The sequence below is a fragment of the Salmo salar genome, chromosome ssa13 (assembly GCF_905237065.1).
Source record: "Salmo salar chromosome ssa13, Ssal_v3.1, whole genome shotgun sequence".
Lineage (NCBI taxonomy): Eukaryota > Metazoa > Chordata > Actinopteri > Salmoniformes > Salmonidae > Salmo > Salmo salar.
The window spans coordinates 28,152,041-28,174,384 of NC_059454.1; the positions used below are offsets into that span (position 1 = coordinate 28,152,041).

At 40.5% G+C, this 22,344-nt stretch overlaps 1 protein-coding gene across 1 annotated transcript; it reads left to right on the plus strand.

Annotated features, from left to right (window-relative positions):
- The first annotated feature begins 404 nt into the window (after nt 1-404).
- commd7 (COMM domain containing 7) lies at nt 405-18,516 on the plus strand. The gene is given in 9 exon segments (NM_001141365.1): nt 405-536; nt 1,548-1,601; nt 1,884-1,986; nt 9,282-9,338; nt 9,461-9,498; nt 9,610-9,700; nt 14,085-14,134; nt 17,774-17,822; nt 17,924-18,516. Coding segments are annotated over 9 exon segments (609 nt in total). The 5' UTR covers nt 405-452; the 3' UTR covers nt 18,007-18,516.
- The last annotated feature ends 3,828 nt before the right edge of the window (nt 18,517-22,344 follow it).

Here is a 22,344-nt window from a genome sequence, read left to right on the forward strand (position 1 = left end):
TGTTAAATAGCCATCACTAGCAAAGAGAAGCTGCTGCCTATATACACAGACTTGAAATCATTTGCCACTTTAATAAATGGAACACGAGTCACTTTAATAATGTTTACATATCTTGCATTACTCATCTCATATTCTATATACTGTATTCTACACTTTTTTTCCCCCTAGCCACCGGGAGTTTAACTATTGCCACACTTGTAACAATGCATGAACAAATAAAGCATAAAATACTTTACAACAGATTGTGTATTTTTGTAATAAATATATTTTCAATTAGATTATTTTGTATTTTTTATTGATTGAATCAAATGGATCGTTTTCCAGCCTTGAATGCGCTGTATAGACAAGATAAAAATATGGAATGTGCTGAGTTGAATAGCAAGATAGCTTAATTTGAGTTTACCATCACGGAAGTAGCCACTAAAGTAAACATTTCCAGGCCGACAGCTATAATGTTGCAACTGCAATTTACCAAAGATACTTTACCAGATTCTGTGAGCAATGACTTTCAGAACTTGAACAAATTCAACGAACAGGTGAGCATTCAATAACGCGGAATTGTCGTTTTGAGCGTTAGATAAGAACAGTGAATTTGCATGCAAATCTTAGCTGTATGCTTGTAGTCAATATAATAGACAAGCTTTGCTCAGGAACAAATGAATTGACATACCGGTAGTAGTCAAACTGTTATAGAATCATGCTGTTTTTAGTATGATACAATGTTGCAAAATGAAGTTCAAACACATTTGTGTCGACAAAGATAGACATTTGTTCCTGAGCAAAGATTGTCTATTATATTGACAAGATAGTCAAGTGACTGTTCTAACAATGGAAATACATGTCCTCAAAGATGGAAGGCAGGCTAGAGGAGGCGAGATACACGTGCAAGGAACAGGTCTAAGAGGTAGAGGAGTCATCTTTGTTTGGTGTCATTATAGTGTCTGTGACAGCATGGCCAGCGCCATTGAGGCCATCTCCATTTTATTTAAAGTAATCCATTTTCTTCTTCATTGACTGATTGCGCCCAACTCATAGGAATCCCCACCCAGTTGACTACTTTAAAATGGTGGAATCCCTAAATGGCAATGTCTATGCTAAAACGGATTATATCCATGAGTCCTCTATTTATCTCTATGAAAACGGGCACAACAAGTTGCAGAAATTCTCACTTATATCAGTGCATTCGTAACAACCTAACCATTATGAAATTTCTATTAGCTCAAATAAGCCTCACGTAGCAAATTAGCAATTACATATTTTGTTGACCAAATTCAATTCTCTCTCATTGACCTCTATACAAAAATTCCTCACTTTGTGGGCATATTTTCATAGACAGATTTTAGGCAGAGTAAAACCTCTCACTTTGCCTCTTCCTCTCTGACCTGAGTCAACATCCCAGGTCACATGACTAGCAAGTGTCACATGATTCATAATTCCAATTAGGTCTAACCTGCCTTAACTGTCAACAAAGTAGATCTTTGGCAAAATAGCAATTACTGAATTGAAGAAGCCAATAAACACTATTTTTTTAAACTGTTTCCCTGTAGCAATTCACAAGTCTGACTGAGATTCTTTTCAATTTCCTGTTGGAGCCAAAAGAGGTAAACACACACACGCATTAACTTATTTTTTACATTTTAGTCTAGATGAGACAACCACATATCACAGTTGTAGTAATGCATGTTTTCCTCAATAAAGCCGTTATCAGCAAAGTCAGTGCTAGTAGGAAAAGTCAAGTGTTAGTTTTTATTTTTGGGGGGAGGGAGGGATAAGACTGAGATGTCTTATTTAATATATTATTTGGAGAGCTTTTTCATTCATGGTGTGCTGTGTGGACAGACAGCCACTTGACTGGTGTTTCATTCATTGTGTTGTGTATGCAGGCGGACAGGTTCCTGCATCAGCTGAGTGAGTTTGCAGGAGAGAATGGGATGAGTGCAGGCCCACTGAGGAACCTCATGAAGAGCGTCCTGCTGCTTCCCCATGGTGAGATTGACCGAGCACTCACAAATAAGCAGATTTATAAAAAACGTTTGTGTTTAGCTGCAAATGTGTACAACATGAAATACACATACACCAAAATATTGTAAAGATTCCATCACACATCTTAGATATATGGTATATCAAGGAAAATGTCATTTTTTCTGGTCCATACTGTTACCACCATAGAGAGCAAAAATATAAATGCAAAATGCAACAATTTAAGATTTTACTGAGTTACAGTTCATATAAGGAAATCAGTCAATTTAAATAAATAAATTAGGCCCCAATCTATGGATTTCACATGACTGAGAATACAGATATGCATCTGTTGGTCACAGATACCTTAAAAAAAAGGTAGGGGCGTGGATCAGAAAACCAGTCAGTATCTGGTGTGACCGCCATTTGCCCCATGCAGCGCGACATATCTCCTTCGCATAGCGTTGATCAGGCTGTTGATTTTGGCCTGTGGAATGTTGTCCCACTCTTCTTCAATGGCTATGCAAAGTTGCTGGATATTGGCGGGAAATAGAAAATGCTGTTGTACATGTCGATCCAGAGCATCCCAAACATGCTCAATTGGTGACATGTCTGGTGAGTATGCAGGCCATGGAATACTGGGACATTTTCAGCTTCCAGGAATTGTGTACAGATCTTTGCGACATGGGGCCATGCTTTATCATGCCTAAACATGAGGTGATGGCATGGCAATGGACCTCGGGATTTCTCACAGTATCTCTGTGCATATAAATTGCCATTGATAAAATGCAATTCTGTTTGTTGTCCGTAGCTTATGCCTGCCCATACCATAACCCCACCACCACCATGGGGTACTCTGTTCACAACGTTGACATCAGCAAACCGCTCGCCCACACAACGCCATACACATGCTCTGCGGTTGTGAGGCCGGTTGGACGTACTTCCAAATTCTGTAAAACGACATTATGGTAGAAAAATGAACATTACGTTATCTGGCAACAGCTCTGCTGGACATTCCTGCAGTCAGCATGCCTATTGCATGCTCCCTCAACTTGAGACCTCTGTGGCATTGTTTGACAAAACTGCACATTTTAGAGTGGCCTTTTATTGTCCTCAGCACAATTTGCACATGTGCAACAATCAGCTTCTTGATATGCCACACCTGTCAGGTGGATGGATTATTTTGGCAAAGGGGAAATGCTCCCTAATAGGGATGTAAAGAAATTTGTGCACAAAATTTGAGAAATTAGCATTTTGTGGGTATGGAACATTTCTTGGATCTTTTATTTCAGCTCATGAAACATGGGACTAACACATTACATGTTGCATTTTATGTTTTTTGTTCAGTGTATATTTAAGTATGTGGTTACAACGACCTACAATTGTAAATCCATATGAATTCAATAACTTTTTGATAGCATCCATTTTGATTTAAACAAAACTTTCCACACATGTTTGCCCATGGAAGAGGTGCTCAGAAAGTGACTTTTTGGACCTGAATGCCAAAACATTCAGGAGCTAGAGGTTCTCAAAGTTGAGCCATTTAGCATACCATACCATGAGACATCCATGTCTTCATCACTGGAAAATATAAATGGTTTAGTTTGATATCATTTAAAAGCTTACAAATAGGCTTGTCAAACTATTTTACAATTTCATGAAAAAAATGTTTTAGTAAAAAATTCTTCCATTTTTTTTTTCACCTTTAATGTAAATTCTAATCAAATACATAAGCTCAGATTTTTTTCATATTCGCATATGTTGTAGCTTAGACCCTGGTTGCGGTCCAAACACTTAAAAGACACACCCTATCCCCTCAGCCCTTAAATTAAGTGGACAATTCTGATGACGTATCATGACGTCTGACGAGTATACACTTGCAGGGCAAGGGGCGAGGGAGGAAGGAATGATTTTTAAATGGACCACCTTTGGCTGGAAATTCGTCATCACTCGTTCCTCCCGCGATGATTGTGTTCTCAGCCATCAGCAGTTTGTGGATGCTTTATATGCGCTACAGTCAATTATGAGTGCATGTCTACTTATATTAAATATACAGGTGAAGTCAGAAGTTTACATACACCTTAGCCAAATGCATTTAAATTCAGTTTTTCACAATTCCTGAGATTTAATCCTAGTAAAAACTCCCTGTCTTAGGTCAGATAGGATCACCACTTTATTTAAAAAATGTGAAAGAGCGAACGATTTATTTCAGCTTTTATTTCTTTCGTCACCAATAAAGGACACCAATAATAAGAAGAGACTTGCTTGGGCAAAGAAACACGAGCCTTGGACATTAGCCTCTCTAGGGTTGGTGGGACGAAATCGTCCCACCTACGCAACAGCCAGTGGAATCCTGTGGCGCGTTACCTTAGAAATGCTATTACTTCAATTTCTCAAACATATGACTATTTTACACCATTTTAAAGACAAGACTCTCGTTAATCTAACCACACTGTCCGATTTCAAAAAGGCTTAACAACGAAAGCAAAACATTAGATTATGTCAGCAGAGTACCCAGACAGAAATAATCAGACACCCATTTTTCAAGCTAGCATATAATGTCACATAAACCCAAACCACAGCTAAATGCAGCACTAACCTTTGATGATCTTCATCAGATGACACACCTAGGACATTGTTATACAATACATGCATGTTTTGTTCAATCAAGTTTATATTTATATCAAAAACCAGCTTTTTACATTAGCATGTGACGTTCAGAACTAGCATACCCCCCGGTGAATTTACTAAATTACTCACGATAAACGTTCACAAAAAGCATAACAATTATTTTAAGAATTATAGATACAGAACTCCTCTATGCACTCGCTATGTCCAATTTTTAAAAGAGCTTTTCGATGAAAGCACATTTTGCAATATTCTAAGTAGATAGCCCGGCATCACAGGGCTAGCTATTTAGACACCCACCAAGTTTAGCCCTCACCAAAGTCAGATTTACTATAAGAAACATTTTATTACCTTTGCTGTTCTTCGTCAGAATGCACTCCCAGGACTTCTACTTCAATAACAAATGTTGGTTTGGTTCAAAATAATCCATAGTTATGTTCAAATATCCTCTGTTTTGTTCGTGCGTTCAAGACACTATCCGAAGTGTAAAGAAGGGTGACGCGCACGACGCGTTTCGTGACGACAAAATTCTAAATATTCCATTACCGTACTTCGAAGCATGTCAACCGCTGTTTAAAATCAATTTTTATGCCATTTTTCTCGTAAAAAAGCGATAATATTCCGACCGGGAAAGTGTGTTTACGTTCAAAGTGAAAATGTTTTTATATATACATTTTTATTGAATATGTATTGAAAATTGTAGAAGCAGCGATTACAGCTATGAGTCTTTCTGAGTAAGTCTCTAAGAGCTTTCAACACCTGGATTGTGCAACATTTCTGTATTTTGCACATTATTCTTTTCAAAATTCTTCAAACTCTGTCAAATTGGTTGGTGATCATAGCTAGACAACCATTTCAGGTCTTGCCACAGATTTTCAAGTAGATTTACTTGAGGCAATAATCCAGAGGCGGCATTGGGCACAGCAAATGAGGGGAAGAGTCAACAATAAGACCGCGATCGGAGATGGGAACATTCACAACAGCACAGTCAATCAGCTACTGTAGCGTGCTAGTACTATACCAAGGTTGAAAAACTCTTGTAGTCTACTTCACAGTGAACAGGTAGAAAAGTTGACCAAACAAATTTGAGAAGGATCATGCACCACCCACGTGTGGGGAATCTGATTGGTTGTTTACATCACACCTCCTCGTGATTGATGGATTGTAGCTCACCACTGCCAACATTTGGTCTGCATGGCTAGTGGCTAAAGTTAGCCAGCTCGAGTTACAGTAGCTAACGCAGAGTAGATTCTCCATATGACGTTGAGAAATAATGCATTGCGGGGTAGTTTAGAAGAGATCCAGAAATAAGTAAATAAATATGTAAAAGCCCTAAAACATAACGATGTTTGTAGTTATAGGTAACCAGATCGTGACTACAGCTAAGTTACTACCCACTGGGCACACACTGTTTTGAATCAAATTTCAATTAAATTACGTTGGACCAACGGGGAATACGTGTTGAATTGACATCTCTGCCCAGTGGGTAACTCTTCAACCACACTATGACCGCTGGCTACGTCCCTTCCGTCTTCAAGAGAGCGAGAGTTGCACCCCTTCTGAAAAAACCTACACTCGATCCCTCCGATGTCAACAACTACAGACCAGTATCCCTTCTTTCTTTTCTCTCCAAAACTCTTGAACGTGCCGTCCTTGGCCAGCTCTCCTGCTATCTCTTTCAGAATGACCTTCTTGATCCTAATCAGTCAGGTTTCAAGACTGGGCATTCAACTGAGACTGCTCTTCTCTGTGTCACGGAGGCTCTCTGCACTGCTAAAGCTAACTCTCTCTCCTCTGCTCTCATCCTTCTAGACCTATCTGCTCCCTTTGATACTGTGAACCATCAGATCCTCCTCTCCACCCTCTCCGAGTTGGGCATCTCCGGCGCGGCCCACGCTTGGATTGCGTCCTACCTGACAGGTCGCTCCTACCAGGTGGCGTGGCGAGAATCTGTCTCCGCACCATGCGCTCTCACCACTGGTGTCCCCCAGGGCTCTGTTCTAGGCCCTCTCCTATTCTCGCTATACACCAAGTCACTTGGCTCTGTCATATCCTCACATGGTCTCTCCTATCATTGCTATGCAGACGACACACAATTCATCTTCTCCTTTCCCCCTTCTGATAACCAGGCGGCGAATCGCATCTCTGCATGTCTGTCAGACATATCAGTGTGGATGACGGATCACCAGCTCAAGCTGAACCTCGGCAAGACGGAGCTGCTCTTCCTCCCGGGGAAGGACTGCCCGTTCCATGATCTCGCCATCACGGTTGACAACTCCCTTGTGTCCTCCTCCCAGAGTGCTAAGAACCTTGGCGTGATCCTGGACAACACCCTGTCGTTCTCCACTAACATCAAGGCGGTGACCCGATCCTGTAGGTTCATGCTCTACAACATTCGCAGAGTACGACCCTGCCTCACACAGGAAGCGGCGCAGGTCCTAATCCAGGCACTTGTCATCTCCCGTCTGGATTACTGCAACTCGCTGTTGGCTGGGCTCCCTGCCTGTGCCATTAAACCCCTACAACTCATCCAGAACGCCGCAGCCCGTCTGGTGTTCAACCTTCCCAAGTTCTCTCACGTCACCCCGCTCCTCCGCTCTCTCCACTGGCTTCCAGTTGAAGCTCGCATCCGCTACAAGACCATGGTGATTGCCTACGGAGCTGTGAAGGGAACGGCACCTCCATACCTTCAGGCCCTACACCCAAACAAGGGCACTGCGTTCATCCACCTCTGGCCTGCTGGCCCCCCTACCTCTGAGGAAGCACAGTTCCCGCTCAGCCCAGTCAAAACTGTTCGCTGCTCTGGCACCCCAATGGTGGAACAAGCTCCCTCACGACGCCAGGACAGCGGAGTCAATCACCACCTTCCGGAGACACCTGAAACCCCACCTCTTTAAGGAATACCTAGGATAGGTTATCTAGGATAGGATATCCTTAAAAGATTTAGATGCACTATTGTAAAGTGGTTGTTCCACTGGATATCATAAGGTGAATGCACCATTTTGTAAGTCGCTCTGGATAAGAGCGTCTGCTAAATGACTTAAATGTAATGTAAATGTAATGCTGATACTTTGGGTGAAAACTCATGCTTCCTATCCTTTTAAGGTTAAAAGTGACATAAACATATATTTTTTTTTTGGGGGGGGGATTAGAAGACAGTTTGACAACCCTGTTTGTAAGCTTTTTAAATTATATCAATCGCAACCATTTTATATTTTCCAGACATGGATGTCTCATGGTATGGTGGGTTATGCAAAATACGTCTACTTTGAGCACTTTTATATCCTTGAATATTTTGTCATTCAAGTCCAAAAAGTCACTTTCTGAGCACTTCTATAATGGGAAAATATGTACAGTTGAAGTCGGAAGTTTACATACACTTAGGTTGGAGTCATTTAAACCACTCCACAAATTTCTTGTTACAAACTATCGTTTTGGCAAGTCGGTTAGGACATATACTTTGTGCATATGACACACCATTTTTCCAACAATTGTTTACAGACTGATTAATTCACTGTATCACATTTCCAGTGGGTCAGAAGTTTACATACACTAAGTTGACTGTGCCTTTTAAACAGCTTGGAAAATTCCAGAAAATGTTATGGCTTTAGAATCTTCTGATAGGCTAATTGACATAATTTGAGTCAAGTGGAGGTGTACCTGTGGATGTATTTCAAGGCCTACCTTCAAACTTAGTGCCTCTTTGCTTGACAAAATGGGAAAATGAAATCAGCCAAGACCTGGTTCATCCTTGGAAGCAATTTCCAAACGCCTGAAGGTACCACATTCATCTGTACAAACAATAGTACGCAAGTATAAACACCATGGGACCACGCAGCCGTCATACCGCTCAGGAAGGAGACGCATTCTGTCTCCTAGAGATGAAATTACTTTGTTGGGAAAAGTGCAAATCAATCCCAGAACAATAGCAAAAGTATCTATATCCACAGTAAAACGAGTCCTATATTGACATAACCTGAAAGGCCGCTCAGAAAGGAAGAAGCCACTGCTTCAAAACCGCCATAAAAAAGCCAGATTACGGTTTCCAACTGCACATGGGGACAAATATTGTACTTTTTGGAGAAATGTCCTCTGCTCTGATGAAACAAAAATAGAATTGTTTAGCCATAATGACCATCGTTATGTTTGGAGGAAAAAGGGGGAGGCTTGCAAGCCGAAGAACACCATCCCAACCGTGAAGCACGGGGGTGGCAGCATCATGTTGTGGTGGTGCTTTGCTGCAGGAGGGACTGGTGCACTTCACAAAATAGATGGCTTCATGAGGAAGGAAAATTATGTGGATATATTGAAGCAACATCTCAAGACATCAGTCAGGAAGTTAAAGCTTGGTTGCAAATGGGTCTTCCAAATGGACAATGACCCCAAGCATACTTCCAAAGTTGTGGCAAAATGGCTTAAGGACAACAAAGTCAAGGTATTGGAGTGGCCATCACAAAGCCTAACTGATCTAAGACAGGGAATTTTTACTGGAATTAAATTCAGGAATTGTGAAAAACTGAGTTGAAATGTATTTGGCTAAGGTGTATGTAAACTTCCGACTTCAACTGTATGTAGGGTTTCATTCAAATCAAAAGTGGTGGTGTCAAAAAGTGATTGAATTCAAATGGATTTACCAACAGGGGTAAAGTGTTGTTTAATTTAAATCAAGATTTAAAAAAAAAAAACAATTCTAGGTGCCCTGAAGAAAAATCTAACAGAAGACCAAGTCAAAGAGGACCTTCTCACTTTAGGTATGTTGTAATATGAAATCCCATATGCTAATCCATACTCCTGTCTCCACCGTCCTCATTACTAATGAGTTTTAGTGTCACTGCGCGACATATATAATGTTGTATAACGTTTTCATTTTTAGGAGTCAATGAAGATAAGGCAGACCATTTTTCACAACAGGTATATTTGATATCATATCCTCCATGCTGTGTCAGTACTCTATTTAAGTACAGTGCTGAATTGAGGAAAAAAGGTAATTTATTGACTTTTATTTATTTTTATTTTTTTCAGTGGAGCCTCCACTACCCTGTGTTGTCCAGGCTGGCTGTAGGACAGACTCTGATGGTCAACCAGCTGGTGGACATGGAGTGGAAGTTTGGTGGTAAGACTTAATCAGGGACTGACATCTTATGAACAAGACCAGGGCCTGTAGTGCTGATCTAGGATCAGTTTAGCCTTTTAGATAATAATGAATACTTATTATATGGCCAGGATGGACCTGATCCTAGATCCGTACTCCTACTCTGAGATGCTTTACGAATAGGGGGTAAGGATAGAATTGCCATTGTAAATAACCCTCATCGTATTATAGATAGATGGATGTTTTATGTTGTGTATAGTGTGCATTTGGGATGGATGAATTACCCTATTCCTGGTCCTCTCCATGAAGGATGAGGGTGAAGGGGGGGAGAGAGAGAGGGGGCAAGACGGAGCTTATCTTTGGGGAGGCACAGCTTTCTCTTTTCTTGTTGAGATGTACAAAGGCCACTAAATCGCTCTATACACTTGATTAGGCACAAACAGAGCCATGTGTTTAGAGAGTTGGGCCAATGCGGTTTCTGCAGTATGATGCATTTACCGTAATTTCTGGACTATTAAGCGCACCTGAATATAAGCTGCACCCACTGAATTTTAAAAAAAGTATTATTTTGAACATAAATAAGCCGCACAGTCTATAAGCCGCAGGTGCCTACCGGTACATTGAAACAAATTAACTTTACACAGGCTTTAACGAAACACGGCTTGTAACAAAAATAAAAAATTTGCAGTAAACAGTAGCCTACCAAGAAAGTCATTGCTCCTGTGCAGCAGCTCTATTTCCTTTTCCAACAGCCAGATCAATCGCCTTCAACTTGAAAGCTGCAACATATGCATTTCTCCGTGTCTTTGCCATGATGAGGGTGACAAAATGACTACCGTAATCAGAATGATGGGAAGTTTGAGCGCGCTCGATTTAATCTAAACAGTAAACAAAAAAGTTGTTTGACCTTAACCCGTTCGGCAATTTCATTGGTCTAATGAAAGCTTCATGCCGCCAAAAAACTGAGCACGTCACAGAATGTTTTATTTTAATTTTTTTTAAATTTGAAAGCGGGAAAAATCCATATATTAGCCACGTCATTGTTTTGGCCGCGAGGTTCAAAGCGTAGGAAAAAAGTAGCGGCTTATAGTCCGGAAATTACGGTACATGACACTTCATCATTCTGTGGCAGCCATGTTTTGCCCGGGCCAAACGCTTCTTGCTCCGGGCCAAAAGCTACGCCACACCCACGGACTTTAGTTTCTTCTCCGCAATGAGTCTGGATCTGAGTACCTCCCCTGGATTTTTAGAACGCAAACGCATTCTAACCATTCTGATTGGTCCCAGAAACCAATGGGTTGAGCCAGAGGCAGAACACACGTGGGTAAAGCAACGTTTTGAAAATGTTACTGCTTAGAGCAGTGGTTCCCAAACCTTTTATAGTCCCGTACCCCTTCAAACATTCATCCTCCAGCTGCGTACCTCCTCTAGGGTCAGCGCACTCTCAAATGTTTTTTTGCCTTCATTGTATGCAGCTGGAGGTTGAATGTTTTAAAGGGGTACGGGACTATAAAAAGTTTGGGAACCACTGCCTTCATTGTTAAACATAAGAATGAGTGAGTTTTTGTCACTACCCGGCTCGTGGGAAGTGACAAAGAGTTCTTATAGGACCAGGGTACAAATAATAATCAACAATTTTGCTCTTTATTTAGCCATTTTACATATAAAACCTTATTTGTTCATCAAAAATTGTGAATAACTCAACACAGGTTAATGAGAAGGGTGTGCTTGAAAGGATGCACATAACACTGCAATGTTGGGTTGTTTTGGAGAGAGTCTGTCTTAAATCATTTTCCACACACATTCTGTGCTGTATTTAGTTTTCCTGCTAGTGAGGGCCGAGAATCCACTCTCACATTGGTACGTGGTTGCAAAGAGCATCAGTGTCTTAACAGCGAGTTTTGCCAAGGCAGGATACTCTGAGCACAGCCCAATCCAGAAATCTGGCAGTGGCTTCTGATTTTAAATAAAATTTTCACAGAACCTCGTTGCAATTTTGATGAGGTTCTCTTGTTCAGATATCGGTAAGTGGACTGGAGGCAGGGCATGAAAGGGATAACGAATCCAGTTGTTTGTGTCGTCCGTTTTGGGAAAGTAATTGCGCACCCAGCTCACTCGGGTCCTTCGCTTTATCACATTTGACATTGTCCGCAAGCTTGAGTTCATTTGCACACAAAAAATCATACAATGATGGAAAGACCTGTGTGTTGTCCTTGTTAATGCAGACAGAAATTAGCTCCAACTTCTTAATCACAGCCTCAATTTTGTCCTGCTCATTGAATATAGTTGCAGAAAGTCCCTGTAATCCTAGATTCAGATCATTCAGTTGAGAAAAAACATCACCCAGATAGGCCAGTTGTGTGAGAAACTCGTCATCATGCAAGTGGTCAGACACGTGAAAATGATGGTCAGTGAAAACTTTAAGCTCGTCTCTCAATTTAAAAAAAGTGTCAATACTTTGCCCCTTGATAACCAGCGCACTTCTGTATGTTGTAAAAGCGTTACATGGTCGCTGCCCATATCATTGCATAATGCAGAAAATACACAAGAGTTCAGGGGCCTTGCTTTAACAAAGTTAACCATTTTCACTGTAGTGTCCAAAATGTATTTCAAGCTGTCAGGCATTCCCTTGGCAGCAAGAGCCTCTCGGAGGATGCTGCAGTGTACCCTAGTGGCGTCAGGAGCAACTGCTTGCACGCGCATTACCACTCAACTATGTCTCCCTGTCATGGCTTTTGCGCCATCAGTACAGATACCAACACATCTTGACCACCAAAGTCCATTTGATGTCGCAAAGCTGTCCATTACTTTAAAAATATCCTCTACTGTTGTCCTGGTTTCCAGTGGTTTGCAGAAGAGGATGTCTTCCTTAATTGACCCCTCATAAACGTAACGGACGTATACCAGGAGCTGTGCCAGGCCCGCCACGTCTGTTGACTCGTCCAGCTGTAACGCATATAATTCACTGGCTTGTATGATAAGCAGTAATTGTTTCAAAACATCTCCTGCCATGTCACTGATGCGTCGTGAAACAGTGTTGTTTGATCAATACAGACAATGTCTTCTTTTAAAAAAAAAATCCCCAGCATTGTCCCAGCCATATCCGCGGCAGCAGAAATAATTAAATCCTCCACAATATTTACATTTAAGTCATTTAGCAGACGCTCTTATCCAGAGCGACTTACAAATTGGTGCATTCACCTTATGATATCCAGTGGTATACAATAGTATGGGGCTTGCCTGTCTTAGCCACTCGGTAGCTCACCGTATAAGATGCTTCTATACCCTTCTTATTAATGGTATCTGTTGCTTATATACATGTCTTACTACTCGAAAGTTGTATTTATTCTCCCTCAAAAAACTCCCGTGGCTTATTTTTCAAATTGTCATGTTTCGTTTCTAAATGTCTGCGCAAGAGGGAAGGTTTCCCGCGAGAGTAATGGTTAATGTGATTGGATGTTAATAATTTGACTATGCTACCTGTATTTGATATTGTTGTTATTTCGCTGAACACTAGATGGTTTAATTTTATTTTTGGCAGTGAAACGAGGCTACTCAGGCGAGGAAAAAAAGTTCACCCAAATGTATTGCCCTGTTGGAAAATATAAATATACTTTTTGAAAATGTTAAGAAAAATGTTTTTGTTGAAAGAAAAACTAAAAAAATTTAAAATGTGAATCACATTTGTATTTGGTGTACCCCAGACGGAATTGCGCGTATCCTTGGGGAATACCTGGTTTAGAGGATCCAATCGCTGATGACTTTGTTTTGTACAACAACCCTCATCACAAACGACTTCAACGATGGCAGTCTAACTGAAGTATGTAGCAAACATAGCGCAGTGGAACCATTCCGTTTTGAGTCATCAGGTAAAGCCATGTTAGCTCTCCATTAACATAGCACTGTTTAAATATTCCCCATGTTATGTAACTGAAAGTCTAAAATTAGAACAATATTCAAAATTCTAAAAGTTGACCTAACTCTCTAAATATATGGCTCTGGGCACGACAACATGAGCAGAGCATGCTATTGTGGTATGTTGGCTTTAGACTCATTAAGATATCTGTTGTGATTAGGTGTACAACAATACATAATGTTCTTGATCAGTGAGTGGTCTCAAATCTTTCAGTTAACAGTGGCCTAATGACCCAACCAATCAGTATTCACTATGCTAAGTAACGATTATGCTAAGCACTATACATGGTATGCTAAATACAATATTCAGTTAACAAATTATTGCTCAGGCATGCCTATTATTGCTCAGGCATGTGCGCATGTGTATAATCCAAGCGTCTAGAGCACTTGGCTGAAGCCAAGCTAAATGCCTCTCTTGATAGTTAAAAGTGCAGTTCAATTACAATATGGACAATAAGACATTGTGATTGAATGTTGTCTGTCTCCATAGTGACCGTGGGGACGAGTGAACTTCAGAAAGTTGGAAACACCTTTCTACAGGTATTATTTAGGTTGCCATCATGATTACATATTGAATAAATGTACAGTGCCTTCAGAAAATATCCATACCCTTTGACTTATTCCACATTTTATTGTGTTACAGCCTGAATTCAAAATGTATAAAAAAAAAAATTCTCACCCAACTACACACAATACCCCATAATGATAGTGAAACCATGTTTTTAGAAATGTTTGCTAATTTATTGAAAATGAAATACAGAAATATCTCATTTACATATGTATTCACACCCCTGAGTCAATACATGTTACAAACACCTTTGGCAGCGGTTACAGCTGTGAGTCGTTCTGGGTAAGTCTAAGAGCTTTGCACACCTGGATTGTACAATATTTGCACATTATTCTTTAAAATAAATCTTCAAGGTCTGTCAAGTTGGTTGTTGATCATTGCTAGACAGACATTTTCAAGTCTTGCCATAGATTTTCAAGCTGATTTAAGTCAAAACTGTAACTAGGCCACTCAAGAACATTTTATGTCATCTTGGTAAGCTACTCCTTGTGTATATTTGGCCTTGTGTTTTAGGTTATTGTCCTGCTGAAAGGTGAATTTGTCTCCCGGTGTCTGTTGGAAAGCAGACTGAACCAGGTTTTCCTATAGGATTTTGCCTTCGCTGTATTCCGTTTCTTTTTATCCTAAAAAACTCCATAGTCCTTGCCGATGACAAGCATACCACAACGTGATGCAGCCACCACTGTCCTTGAAAATATGAAGTGTGGTACTCAGTGATGTGTTGTTGGATTTGCCCCAAGCATAACACTTTATATTCAGGACAGAAAGTACATTTCTTAGCCACATTTTTGGCAGTTTTACTTTAGTGCCCTATTGCAAACAGGATGCATGTTTTGGATTATTTTTATTCTGTGCAGGCTTTCTTCTTTTCACTCTGTCATTTAGGTTAGTATTGTGAAGTAACTACAGTCGTGGCCAAAAGTTTTGAGAATGACACAAATAATAATTTTCACAAAGTCTGCTGCCTCAGTTTGCATGATGCCAATTTACATATACTCCAGAATGTTAGGAAGAGTGATCACATGATTTGCAATTAATTGCAAAGTCCCTCTTTGCCATGCAAATTAACTGAATCCCCCAAAAACATTTCCACTGCATTTCAGCCCTCCCACAAAAGGACCAGCTGACATTATGTCAGTGATTCTCTCGTTAACACAGGTGTGAGTGTTGACGAGGACAAGGCTGGAGATTACTCTGTCATGCTGATTGAGTTCGAATAACGGACTGGAAGCTTCAAAAGGAGTGTTGTGCTTGGAATCATTGTTCTTCCTCTGTCAACCATGGTTATCTGCAAGGAAACACGTGCTGTCATCATTGCATTGCACAAAAATGGCTTCACAGGCAAGGATATTGCTGCCAGTAAGATTGCACCTAAATCAACCATTTATCGGATCATGAAGAACTTCAAGAAGAGCGGTTCAATTGTTGTGAAGAAGGCTTCAGGGTGCCCAAGAAAGTCCAGCAAGCGCCAGGACCATCTCCTAAAGTTGATTCAGCTGCGGGATCGGGGCACCACCAGTACAGAGCTTGCTCAGGAATGGCAGCAGGCAGGTGTGAGTGCATCTGCACGCACAGTGAGGCGAAGACTTTTGGAGGATGGCCTGGTGTCAAGAAGGGCAGCATAGAAGCCACTTCTCGCCAGGAAAAACATCAGGGACAGACTGATATTCTGCAAAAGGTACAGGGATTGGACTGCTGAGGACTGGGGTAAAGTCATTTTCTCTGATGAATCCTCTTTCCGATTGTTTGGGGCATTCGGAAAAAAGCTTGTCCGGAGAAGACAAGGTGAGCGCTACCATCAGTCCTGTGTCATTCCAACAGTAAAGCATCCTGAGACCATTCATGTGTGGGGTTGCTTCTCAGCCAAGGGAGTGGGCTCACTCACAATTTTGCCTAAGAACACAGCCATGAATAAAGAATGGTACCAACACATCCTCCGAGAGCAACTTCTCCCAACCATCAAGGAACACTTTGGTGACGAACAATGCCTTTTTCAGCATGATGGGGCACCTTGCCATAAGGCAAAAGTGATAACTAAGTGGCTCGGGGAACAAAACATCGATACTTTGGGTCCATGGCCAGGAAACTCCCCAGACCTTAATCCCATTGAGAACTTGTGGTCAATCCTCAAGAGGCGGGTGGACAAACAAACAACCCACAAATTCTGACAAACTCCAAGCATTGATTATGCAAGAATGGGCTGCCATCAGTCAGGATGTGGCCCAGAAGTCTTTAAAAAGAAGGGTCAACGCTGCAAATATTGACTCTTTGCATCAGCTTCATATAATTGTCAATAAAAGCCTTTGACACTTGATATGCTTGTAATTATACTTCAGTATTCCATAGTAACATCTGACAAAAATATCTAAAGACACTGAAGCAGCAAACTTAGTGGAAATTTAATATTTGTGTCATTCTCAAAACTTTTGGCCACGACTGTACAATGTCAGTTATCTCCAATCACAGCCATTCAACTCGAACTGTTTTAGTCACCCTTGGCCTCATGGTAAAAGCGGTTTCCTTCCTCTCCGACAACTGAGTTAGGAAGGACACCTGTATCTTTGTAGTGACTGAATGTATTGACACTCTATCAAAAGGGTAAATAATAACTTCACCATGCTCAATATTCAATGTCTGGTTAAAAAAAAAAAAAATATATATATATATATATACATACACAATCTACCAATAGGTGCCCTTCTTTGCGAGGCATTGGGGAAACCTCCCTGGTCTTTGTGGTTGAATCAGTGTTTGAAATACACTGCTCGACTGAGGGACCTTACAGATACTTGTATGTGTGGGGTGGAGAGATTTGGTAGTCATTCAAAAATCATGGTTAATACTATTATTGCAGTCCATGCAACTTATTATGTGACTTGTTAAGCACATTTTTACTCCTGAACTTATTTAAGCTTGCCATAACAAAGAGGTTGAATACTTATTGACTCAAGACATTTCAGCTTTTCATATTTTATTAATTTGTAAATTATTCTAATAAACATAATTCCACTTTGATATTATGCGGTATTGTGTGTAGGCCAGTGACACAATTTCTATTCAATCAATTTTAAATTCAGGCTGTAACGAAAGAAAATGTGGAGAAAGTCAAGGTGTGTGAATACTTTCTGAATAGATTGACCAGGTTATCAAATATGGCAAATAAAATATGGATTCGGTGTGTATCAACTGTCTAGACCATAAACCCATGGCGTAGAGGTTAAAATAATGATTGATGGACAGTCACATTTTTTGGTAAGAAGTGTCAATTATAAATGTTACAGCTTTATGGGCTAACTGATTGACCGATGAAGGTGTGATAGATCGCTATGACAACAGACTTAGATGTTAGTTTTCGTGGTCTGCCTTCCTACTTGTCAGAATTCCTGCGGACTGCTAATACTGTATTTCTCCTTTTCAGCCGCTTTAATTTGTTGACAAAAGTATGTCCACACACAGTGACAGTAGCAGTCTGAATGACCATAGCATGAGTATATGTTTAGTACTAGCACAATATACACAATCTGTCCTCACCAATGTCTAATATTTCGAAGACATTGGCACATTGCTGTTTTCTACTACACTATTTGAAAATATATCTATGTCTCTTCCAGCTTAAGTTGGTCATCAGAAAGGGGAACTCAACTGAAAATGTCTACATGGGTGAGTCTCTAACTCATACTGACTGGTACGTCATTGGTTCACTTTGCTTATTGTTCTTGGTATCATTCACAGATTTGGTCTGTTTTTTTTTTGTTCTTTAGAGTTGACCCTCCCCCAGTTTTACAACTTTCTCCATGAAATGGAGAGGGCCAAAGCCAGTATGGACTGTTTCAGCAGAACCTGATCGCCAGTAGCATGAGCATGTACTAAATATCTGTCCTAGAGGGGCAGCAGAAAACAAAAGTGGAGATGACAGTGATTGACACTGGATGTGTCCCAATTGGCACTCTATTCCCTTTGTGAACAGGGGCAATTTGGGACATGCATGCAGTTCAAAATAGAACATACAGAATCTGAATGAACCTTCCAGATTCTCACATACCAAGATTTCAATATTGTTTGTTATTTTGACATTTGTCTTTTGAAATGTGCACAATTGTTTTGCAGTAGTGATTTTGTGTGCATGAGTAACTGCCCGTGAGTTTGTTTTGAGAAAAAGTATTATATTGTAACCCAATGACTTTAATTCCATTGGCTGTCGCTACAAGTGATGTGAGGCATACGTGTAACAATTTTTGCAATCTCTCATTTATATTACTGATTTGCTTAACTTTATTTTTAACAAAATCAAATGGAACATGATTCACACTTGCACTTACTTTTTTCTCTCCAAATAAAGTATTCAGATGTTGTCATATTGGTCTGCTGTTGGTATTCACATAATAATGAATGAATGATAGAAATTCTGAATAATATCCTCAGACAATTACACAACAAGATGGTCAGTTATTACGCTGACATAGAACATACTGTCAAATTGGTTCTAATAACAGTTTTCAGTAGATATTCCACTGACACCAATATGAGACAACGATGGGGAGCCAAATACACTGTAGAGAGGAGCATGTGAATACTAGTTGTCATTCCATCCTACTTTTATACCTTAATTAGCCAAGAAGTCACATTAAATGTACACCCATCCATTTCCCCAAAAGGAAATAGTTCATACTAGCATTTGGGCCTGCAACAATGATCTGTCATTTGTGGACATTCTGTATTCATTAAATGTTGTGAATAAGAACTTGAAGCAGAAAAAACGTTTTAATATTGTAGGTTCTATCAATTTAATTATTTGCATTTCTAATCCCTACCATTCTTACCCTAACTGGAGTAAACTAACAGACAGCAATACTTCTACTTCGCTCACATCTATGGTACCTGTAGTTAAATATTTATAGATGTATGCCTCATTTCCTCAAGTACTTGATTTTTACCCACAGCGTCCACTCCAACTCTTTATTTTACCTTTATTTAACTAGGCAAGTCAGTTAATAACAAATTCTTATTTTCAATGACTGCCTTGTTCAGGGGCAGAACAACAGATTTTTACCTTGTCAGCTCGGTGATTCGATCTTGCAACCTTTCGGTTACTAGTCCATGGCTCTAACCACTAGGCTACCTGCTGCCCCGGATTGATCTGTCAATTATTGTTTTATATGTCAGTTCATAGACCCTATGCCATGGTATTGGGACATAAAAAACCAGTTTCCAACTGTCTTGAATTTTATATGGTATTGCTGTCAAACTTTTTGACTAAGTGAAACTGATACATTTTATAATTTTAAGTAATTTATGATTTTTAATGGGTGGTAGACAGACAAATGAAATAATTAAAGTAATTGTCTCTTCCAATTTTGTGGCAGAGCCGCAATGAGTTGGTTCTAATTTTGTATTGAGCATACACCTCCATACATTATTGTTAGTTGCTTGGGTGATAATTTACCGTTTTTGTTTTACAATATTATACCCATATACGTTTTTTTTTCTTCCCCATTTTCTTTTTTTTTGTCTTTTCTCTGTCAATATATTGGAGTTTAGCCATATTATTTACTGTACTATTAGAACTGCCTTTTCTGGAGGATGAAATTGTAGCCAACTCTGTATGACTTCATTTAAAAATGAGGATACTTTAAACAGGGATCCATTGTCAATACTACCAATGGGTGAAAAGGGCAAAGAGCCCACTCTCCTGGTAGCTGGCTAGAAAATCCATTTGGATTTAGATACAATGGAGGCTTTAGGAGAGAGGTTTGGGTTTAAACAAAAACAACGTAACACTGCCTGCATTGCTGCTTACACTGTCATAATCAATAGGATGTTGAGCAGAATATGTGACGTGTTTTTGGAGAAGTAAAACTTGGAGGAATGTCTGTCTCCACTTTGTCTCAGTGAATGTACAGTATATGATCTTGCACTTGTTTGTATTAAGTAACTTATCAGCCATGGCTTTGCACGTTTTAATGACAATGTCATCAAATCATTCGATTACTCATTGTCGTCTTGGGTTTAAAGTCTTCTTTATGAACACATCTTCTGCCTGGTCCTACTCACTCACACTCTTTCAGTTTCTCGAGTTGCTGGCCTCCTCCCAAAATCACCCCTCTTCTCCTCTTTCACTTTTTATCCACTCTTCCCTCCCTGACAATCCCTGCATGTCAGTGCTTGTCCCAGCCAATACTAAGTCTATTCAGAAGAAAGGAGGGAAATATTGGTCTCAACTTAAGTGAGCGCCAAAGGTTTTGGGATAGTGACAATTATGTTGTAGTTTTGGCTCTGTACTCCAGTACTTTAGATTTGAAATGGTACAATCACTGAGGTTATAGTGCAGACTGTCAGCTTTAATTTGAGGGTATTTTCATCCAAATCGGGTGAACCGTTTAGAAATAACAGCACTTTTTGTACATAGTCCCCACATTTTAGGGGATCAAAAGTATTGTGACAAATTTACTTGTGTAGTAAAAAGTTCCATATTCCTAGCACACAATGACGACATCATGCTTGTGATTACAAATTTGTTGGAATCATTTGCTGTTTGTTTTGGTTGTGTTTCAAAATATTTTGTGCCCTATAGAAATTAATGATAAATAATGTATTGTGTCATTTTGGAATCGCTTCTACATCAAATTGTATTGGTCACATACACATGGTTAGCAGATGTTATTGCGAGTGTTGCGAAATGCTCGTGCTTCTAGTTCCGACAGTGCAGCAATATCTAACAAGTAATCTAACAATTCCACAATGACTACCTAATACACACAAATCTAAGTAAAGGAATGGAATAAGAATATATGGATGAGGAATGACAGCGGCTTAGGCAAGATGCAGTAGATGGTATAAAATACAGTATATACATATGAGATGAGTAATGCAAGATATGTAAACATTATTAAAGTGACTAGTGACCAATTTGATTTCAAGTCTGTATGTAGGCAGCAGCCTCTGTTAGTGATGGCTGTTTAACAGTCTGATGGCCTTGAGATAGAAGTTGTTTTTCAGTCTCTCGGTCCTGGCTTTGATGTACCTGTACTGACCTCGCCTTCTGGATGGTAGTGGTGTGAACAGGCAGTGGCTCGGGTGGTTGTTGTCCTTGATGATCTTTTTGGCCTTCCTGTGACAGCGGGTGCTGTAGGTGTCCTGGTGGGCAGGTAGTTTGCCCCCGGTGATGCGTTGTGCAAACCGCACCACCCTCTGGAGAGCCCTGCGGTTGTGGGCGGTGCAGTTGCCGTACCAGGTGGCGATACAGCCCGACAGGATGCTCTCAATTGTGCATCTGTAAAAGTTTGTTATGGTTTTAGGTGACAAGCCAAATTTCTTCAGCCTCTTGAGGTTGAAGAGGCGCTGTTGCGCCTTCTTCACCACACTGTCTGTGTGAGTGGACCATTTCAGTTTGTACGCCGAGGAATTTAACTTTCCACCTGCTCCACTGCTGTCTTGTCGATGTGGATAAGGGGGTGCTCCCTCTGCTGTTTCCTGAAGTCCACGATCATCTCCTCCTTTTGTTTTGTTGAGTGAGGGGTTGTTTTCCGGACACCACACTCCGAGAGCTCTCACCTCCTCCCTGTAGGCAGTCTCGTCGTTGTTGGTAATCAAGCCTATTACTGTTGTGTCGTCTGCAAACTTGATGATTGAGTTGGAGGCGTGCGTGGCCACGCCGTCATGGGTGAACAGGGAGTACAGGAGAGGGCTGAGCACGCACCCTTGTGGGGCCCCAGTGTTGAGGATCAGCAAAGTGGAGATGTTGTTTCCTACATTCACCACTTGGGGTGAGGAAGTCCAGGACCCAATTGCACATGGCGGGGTTGAGACCCAGGGCCTCAAGCTTAATGATGAGTTTGGAGGGTACAATGGTGTTGAATGCTGAGCTATAGTCCATGAACAGCATTCTTACATAGGTATTCCTCTTGTCCAGATGGGATGGGGCAGTGTGGAGTGTGACGGCGATTGCATAGTCTGTGGACCTATTGGAGCGTCTGTGGACCAAATGTGGATTTTACCATGATTACGGATAGTCTTGAATGAATCGTGAATAATGATGAGTGAGGAAGTTAGACGCACAAATATCATACCCCCAAGACATGCTAACCTCTCACCATTACAATAACAGGGGAGGTTAGCATTTTGGGAGGGTTATGATATTTTTGCATCAAACTTTCTCACTGATCATTATTCACGATTCATTCAG